Consider the following 8,043-nt stretch of genomic DNA (forward strand, 5'->3'; position numbering starts at 1 on the left):
GTGCAGATGTGTGTGTGTGTGTCTACATGCAGGGGTGTGTCTGCGTGTAGGTGTGTCTACTTGCAGGGGTGTATCTGCGTGTGTGCATGCAGGTGTGTGTCTGTGTGTAGGTGTGTCTGCATGCAGGTGCGTCTCCATGCAGGTGTGTGTCTGTGTGCAGGTGTGTCTACATGCAGGGGTGTATCTGCGTGTGTGCATGCAGGTGCGTGTCTGCGTGCAGGTGTATTTGTGTGTGTGTGCATATTCCATAGTGTTTCTATACTTTGCAGTGCTTGCGATTACCAGATACCCTCAAAGAAAATTCCAAAGGCCATTGGAAGTGGGTTTGTATGGAGAGGCAAAAAAACCTCACATTTGTAGTCAAACATCAAATGGACTTTGACATCTTTCAGATCTGTATTCCATTCAGATGATGGAACTAATTTAAAGCACTACGTAATTCAGCAGTTTACCTGAAGAGGAAAACCAAAGTTAAAATCATGCAGCCTGTCAAATGTCAAAATCTGATCAACTGCAAAACAGAGTATTTAATAAACCCTTTAATCACAGTATATTTCAATAAATCCATTCATTTCAGCCGTTTTATAATGGAGCATTTAAATGAACCCATTCCAAGTGCTCTAAAATGAGGTCACATGTTAATGGCATCATGTGGACTAAATAGTCACAGTGCTTCCCATGATTTCCTGTCATGAAGGACAGTGTGCTTCTGGGCTTTGTTTGCAATGACAGATCTCATATCATTTGCAAGAGTTCCACCTAGTGACTACGCCTCCTCATGAATATGCAGAAACTATTTGATAGATAGGGCAAATATGCACATTCAAAGCCTCTGTGGTCAAAGGACTATATGTGAAAGCTGAATCTTTTTGGGATATTTATGCATAATGTAAGCAGGAGGAGGGAATTAAAGAAGTGGGTGTGGCTTCTCTAGGTGACCCACTGCTTTACATATTGGAGTGGGAGTCCGTCCCACCCTCACAGGGCCGGTTGTGTCAAGATGGAGGTATATCCTTACCTTAAGTATAACTTGGGGACCAAGTACATTTTGCATTTAAAGTTTTCACTTGATGAATTGTACTCAAGGTTATCAGCCTGAAACTCATAACATGCCAGAAACCATAGGAAGGTTTTACTCTGACCAGTGGACACTAGCCGAGGAGGTAAACATATGTAATGCTGTTTTTGTGCGGTCCTCAGGAGGTGACCATAGCAGGTGTCAGACAGGTGAGGGACGTCCGTCCTTAACAGCCTTGTGCTCACCAGTTCTCAACACGCCTGTGACTCAAAGTTTGCAGGAACTGCTACGTCACCATCAGTCACTCCCCATAGTAGCCTGAGCGGAGAGGGCAGTGTCTCCGCACTGTGACCACAGCCGAACTACAGTTAAACCACAGCCGAACTACAGTTAAACCACAGCCGAACCACAGTTAAACCACAGCCACAGCCGAACCACAGTTAAACCACAGCTGGAATTACAGCCGAACCACAGTTAAACCACAGCCGAACCACAGTTAAACCTCAGCTGGAACCACAGCCAAACCACAGCCGAACCACAGACAAACCACAGTTAAACCACAGCTGAACCACAGTTAAACCACTGTTAAACCACAGCCACAGTTAAACCACAGTTAAACCAGTTAAACCACAGCCGAACCACAGCCGAACCACAGCTGAACCACAGCCGAACCACAGTTAAACCACAGTTAAACCACAGCCGAACCGCAGTCAAACCACAGCCGAACCGCAGTCAAACCACAGCCGGAACCGCAGCCGATCCACAGTTAAACCACAGCCAAACCACAGTTAAACCACAGCAGAACCACAACTGACCACAGTTAAACCACAGCTGAAACCACCATTGAAACACAGCTAAACCACAGTTAAACCACAGCTGAAACCACAGAACCAAAGCTTCTAATTACAGTGGCTGTGTTCACGTTGTTTTCCACAGTAAATATATATAAATTTATGGGTGTGGTCATAATGCAGGGACATAAAATATAAACATTACACCACACAGGTACATTCTAATATTTTCAAGAATAGTGTTGAAGGGCTTAATTAAGACTCATTTGCATAATCATACTTATCTCTGTATTAATGGGCTATAAATATATTAAAGTTATTAAACTGTGTATCAGTAATAGCTACATGTAAAGTAGAAAGTTGTGTGTTAATGTAGTTAGGCAACTTCTGTTATTCATATGCACACACACACACACAAATATGTGCTAATACACATACACACAGGTATGTGCTCACACACATACACACAGGTACATGCTTGTATACACACACACACACAAACACACAGGTACGTGCACATACACATATAGAAAAACACAGTATGGGTACATCCTCGTACATACACTAACACACACATACAAACAGATATGTGCTCACACACACATACACACAGGTAACAGTGTGCTCATATACATGCACACACACACATGTAAATGCTCATACACACACTCACACAGGTAGCCTCATACAGGTAACAGTGTGCTCATATACAGGTGCGCACACACAAACACACAAATGTAAATGCTCATACACACACACACTCACACAGGTACGCACATACACACAGGTAACAGTGTGCTCATATACAGGTGCACACACACAAACACACACATGTAACTGCTCATACACTCACACAGGTAGCCACATAGACACAGGTAACGGTGTGCTCATACACACTTGCACATCCGTGGTAAGCAGGCCATGGTATGGCTGCAGGCGGAGAGACTCACTGGAGTTGATGGGGAGCATCACAGGGGTGAAGGTCGCATACAATCTGTGTCTCTGTCCTCGTGAGGCACCTAGTGGCCTGCCCTACACAGCACCATGGCAAGGGCCAGTGAAGCCGCAGGCGGCCCAGGTGTGCTCCGTTACCACATTCTGCCTCCACCCTGATGTGTACAAAGCCACAGAGATCATGTGACCCATGAACTCTGACAGGGCAGAGTTCATGGAGTCGTATGTTGTGCCTGCGACTAACACAGACGTGACCTTGAACCTGCGATGCCTTTTGTTTTGTGATCATTTCCGCAGAATGTTAGTGGCCTTTGCAGCTAAGGATTCTGCTGGCACACAAGTAAATGTTCTCTATTTGTATCTGTGTGTGTGTGTGTGTGTGTGTGTGTGTGTGTGTGTGTGTGTGTGTGTGTGCGTGCGTGCGTGCGTGTCCTCTCTTCCACTCCAGTCCATCCTAAAAAGAAAAACCGACAGACGTGTGTGCGCAAGAGCCTCATCTGTGCTTTCGCCATGGCCTTCATCATCAGTGTCATGCTCATCGCAGCCAATCAGATGCTGCGTAACGGCATGGAGTAGTGGCACCACTGTGAGTGGGGCAGGGGGCGGAGCCTGCATGTGCATGTCCATCAGTGACGTCATTTCTTTCTTGCCTAAGAAGACGCAGATAAAACTCGCAACGACCTCCAATCGAAGGAAACCAAACACCTTGCTGAGAGCAGGGGAGTCTCTTCCTCCTGCTCTGTTGTTTTAACCTTGTTGTCTTGAGTGACAGCCAGCAGGGGGTGCTGTTTCGCCCAGCCCCCTCTCCACCTCACTAGCAGGGACTTCAAAGGGCTCGTGTTTCGTACCATGTCCCACCCCTCTCCTGCGCCACCCACGGCTCCCCACACGCAATAACTGGACGGGAGTCAGAAAACACCTCGCTGCCTCTGGCAAGGCTCAGGTCCCCGACAAAGAACTGCTCCACAGGGAAGGAGTAACCAGGAGCTCCTCGCCTGCCCGGCATAGCATAGAAGAAAGCCGCTCTGTCTGACCCAGAGCCCGCTGGAGGAGTCTGACCCAGAGCCTGCTGGGGGAGCCGCTCTGTCCCAAATGTCCCAACTCATTACTGATGCAGGTTTCTGTCCCCCCAGTATGTTGAAGATGCCTCGTCATCATTCTAACTCTTTGTCCTTTATGTCTTTTATGTCTTTTAGGCAGAAGAGAGCAGTTTTTTGGTGATAGTATGAATACTAGTGTTCATTTCGTAGTGTGTACTTTAGTGAGGATACTATAGCGTTCATACTGTAGCACACAACTCAGTGCTCATACAGTAGTGTTGTGTTTAAGACTCGGGCATTAGGAGCTCCTACAGCCGAGGTAGCTGGGACTGCCCTGATGGAAAGGTCTGTGTGAAGGTCTTTAGCTCTTAGTCTGGACACTGCAGTGGTTTTCACTTCATCCCTCCATGCCTACAGATCAGAGAGTCTCCGCGCCACCTTCTGAGCTATGGGGGGGGATGACCCCCTTTCCCTCTCCTTCTGCACAGCAAACCACAGCAACCATCTCAGTGACCTTAGGAGGTCATCAGCGCACTAGTGTGCACTAACGTCCGCGTCTTATCCAGCTGCACATGACCTCCGTTTGTCTGGTTTTTCAGTGACCTTTCTACGGGCCGCGCGTATTTGGCGGCGTTCCGCTCCCGTGTATCGTCAGCATCCAGGGAGATGGACAGACCTGCTCTTGGCTTGATGGAGCTCAGCTGGTTTGCCATTTGACGAGTGTTCACTCTGCTCTTGGCTCCTGTACAAGAATCCCATGCCATTTTTCTCACCTTGCTGTTTCTGCTTTTTTGTCAGATGCATGTGATCGCGTAGAGCTGCGTAAATACCAGTCCCCTGTGCTCTCCTGTATTAGGCAATCTGTGTACATGCATGACAGTCAACACGCTGGGACCTTCTGCACACGTCTGCAGGTGTGGACGGGGTTGCGGTACCCCAAACCTGTTTGCCAGCTCTCGGCTCCCTCTGCAGTCTGACTCCGTCTGACTAAAGCCATATTAGTTAGTTTTCTACTCCTTAAACAGTGAGAACTGTCATTTGAGTGGAGAGAGACACACTTACTCTTTTGCACTGAAATGCTGATCCTCATGTATTGAGAACGGGAGAGGCAGAATTCAGAATCCACACCTGTACACTGGCTCCACCTGGTGCTGGATGCATGAACTGATTGTTATTTATGATCATGGCCCTCATGTTGTCTGTGTCTACACTGGATTATAACATTAGCTTGTAGCATTTGATTATATAAAGACCACGGGAGAGGAAACATGGCACTGTAATATATGTGTTTGCACAAGTAGAATATTTTAATTAACACAAAATTAATGATATTTTTCTTCAGTTTTCATTTGTTGATGAATGAGGTCCAAAAGTGTAGTGAGTTTGCAGGCATTTATAACTGGATTATTAAAAGTCAAGATGAAAAACTGAACCAAACCTTCTAAATAATAATAATAATAATAATAATAATAATAATAATAATAATAACAGAATGTGATGAGATCCCAAGGGAAATATGTTATGTTTGTGGAGTAGCAGTTTGTGGTTCAATGACTTCTTTGTAAGTACATTTCTGGAATTATTATACTTACCAAAATTCTCTCTCTCTTATATACACAGAGCTCGTACACACAGATACCCCAACCGATGTTTGCATGCAAAATATCTGTCATAGAGATGACACAAATTGTTATAAGATGCTCTAGCTGGTACTGTAAATATTAAACCTGTATAGTATAAATGCATAACATTTACGCAATAAAAGATTTTTATAGTGTCCATTACAATGTTTCCCTTCCTCTTGTTCCCTTTCTGTGCACATTCTGTAAATTAGTGTTGTTCTGAAAATTGTCTAGAATGCTTTTTTTGCAACAGAAGTGGAAATACCCCTCATTTAAAAAGTGACATGTAAACCATGTTTAAAGTTTGTTTACATTTCATTTCATATTTTAAGAATGTCAGTTGTAAACGGACGTGTAGACTGGAGGTCATCTTATTACTTTCAAATCTACCTTTTAAACATCCTGTTCATCTCACTTATGCTACATGTGACCAATCATGAAACGGTGATCATGCGGACACAAAGATTTGACTAGGAGGTTGACTTTCTTTCCCAGAAATTAGTATTATTATTGGCAAAGGCAGTCTGGCACCAGTATGGCCAGCTTGGTACTAGTATGTCCAGCGTGACTGTAGTACATCAGGCATGACGCTAGTAAGTCCGGCCTGGCTCTAGTATGTCCGGTCTTGCACTAGTACGTCCAGCATGGCACTAGTACATCCAGCATGACACTAGTACGTCCAGCTTGGCACCAGTACATCCAGCTTGGCACCAGTACGGCCAGCTTGGTACTAGTACCTCCATCTTGGCACCAGTACGTCCAGCGTGGCACCAGTACGTCCAGCGTGGCACCAGTACGTCCAGCGTGGCACCAGTACGGCCAGCGTGGCACCAGTACGGCCAGCGTGGCACCAGTACAGCCAGCTTGGTACCAGTACCTCCATCTTGGCACCAGTACGTCCAGCGTGGCACCAGTACGTCCAGCGTGGCACTAGTATCTCTTCGTTGTTTTTGCTGCTCCTGTTGTTTTCTCCTATTTAGGAAGCCATGATTTTGGACAAGCAGCAAATACCCAATGTTGGGTTTGTATTGAACAATCCTGCAGTAGAACTGTCATGGTCTTAGTACATCACTTCTCAAAGACAAGAAAAGAGCAACGAGTATCTCCGTCTAATGCACACATGGAGGAATTACATCACACTTACTCACATAGGCTACATTTTGAACCCAGTTTAAGTGTCCATCACCATGGTAATAATAGCCAGTGAAGCAATCATATGGGGTGATTTGGTACAGACCCTCAGATTGACTCTTCCTACTATATAAATAATCTTCAGACATATCATAGTGCAGTGAGTTTATCATCGTGTAGTGTGTGTTCCTAAATTAGTCCTAAAGGCTACAGTCTTTATTTCATCGCGTTTGCAAGAAACAGGAATTGTGCAGTGGCCTATTGCACACTATGTAACTGCAGTTCTAAAGTGAAAACTTCCGTTAATTTGTGATTGAAGAATGAGCGTTAGTATGCACTCAAGCTGCTGTGTGGCTTCTCTGTGACGAGCGGCCGATGGCCTTTAGGCTGAGCTCGTGCGCAGCGTCACTGAATGCTGTTGTGCGCGTGCACTCAGCTGCTACTGCGTGACATGGACTGCTCGAGGACACCACGTTGCCTTCGCACCATTAATTACTCGTGACCAAGATCTCGCTGCATGACGCCGACTGTCACAGTCCAACCTTACAGAACCCAAGAGGTGTTAGAATTTGTGGAATTCAGAAACAAATCCAAATAAGGTCATATTCTCCAGAGGATATCCTAAAGTAAACAAAAAGAGTTTTATAAAAATGTTTTGGAAACACTTGCTGACTCATGGTCAGCCTAATTTATGTTTCTTTGATTTAATGATGCTTGCAGCACTGGAGCAAAAATAGGTAATTATCTATGTACATAGCCTACAACAGAAATTTGGTTTATCATTTTATTCAAAGCAGAGGATTTAAAATGGAAGACGTCTGTGGAGTTTCCATCACCAAGTCATCTGGACATGAGCAAAAGCATTAAACATCTGGAACAGCGCTTTGCAGTACATGAGTCATTTACACATCTTATGACACTCTAAAATTCCAAAATATATTTCACAATATATCATGATATACCCTAACATCAGTTTGCCTCTGTCACGGTTCCCCCGGCGACACTACCTGTTTTGTTTCCTCATGCTTCCTTGTTTTGGTTTCATTCTGTTCCGTCCTCGTGTTAGTATTGCCACCTGCTTTTGTATCACCTGTGTCTTGTTGGTCCTGATTTTTTTCCTTGTATATAAACCCTGTGAGTTCTATCAGTCCTCACGAAGTATCGTCTACCTGTCTTACGTTTCTGAGACGTGGTTGTCTTTGTCTCCCTGGTTATGTTAGTCTGCCTGTATCTTGGATTTACTACTGTTGGATTTGTTGACTACTCTTTGTGACATTACCTTCGTCTTTGGATTGCCCCTGTTCTCTTTTAAACTGCGTCCGTTATACTGCCTTTGACTCCGCCTCTGTTCGCCCTAAACCTGACGGTGTGTTCTTCTTGAGAGGCCTAAAGAAATGAGCAAGGCATATCCTTCAGGATGTGTGTTGTGGAATCTTTTGCCATGTGCATATCAACAGGTCATGCCACGGAGTGCAGTCAGATGAGTG

The 8,043-nt window shown here is 45.0% G+C and overlaps 1 protein-coding gene across 2 annotated transcripts in view; it reads left to right on the forward strand.

Moving 5' to 3' along the window:
* Nucleotides 1-5,552, forward strand: part of caln1 (calneuron 1) — a 49,328-nt gene extending 43,776 nt beyond the window's left edge. For both annotated transcript variants that reach the window (XM_035534248.1, XM_027024713.2), the window contains exon 6: nt 3,212-5,552. In XM_035534248.1, coding sequence (XP_035390141.1) covers nt 3,212-3,339 — 128 coding nt within the window. In that variant the 3' untranslated portion in view covers nt 3,340-5,552. The remainder of the gene's footprint in view (nt 1-3,211) is intronic.
* Nucleotides 5,553-8,043: the final 2,491 nt, after the last annotated feature.

Source organism: Electrophorus electricus, chromosome 15 (assembly GCF_013358815.1).
Source record: "Electrophorus electricus isolate fEleEle1 chromosome 15, fEleEle1.pri, whole genome shotgun sequence".
Taxonomy (NCBI): Eukaryota; Metazoa; Chordata; class Actinopteri; order Gymnotiformes; family Gymnotidae; genus Electrophorus; species Electrophorus electricus.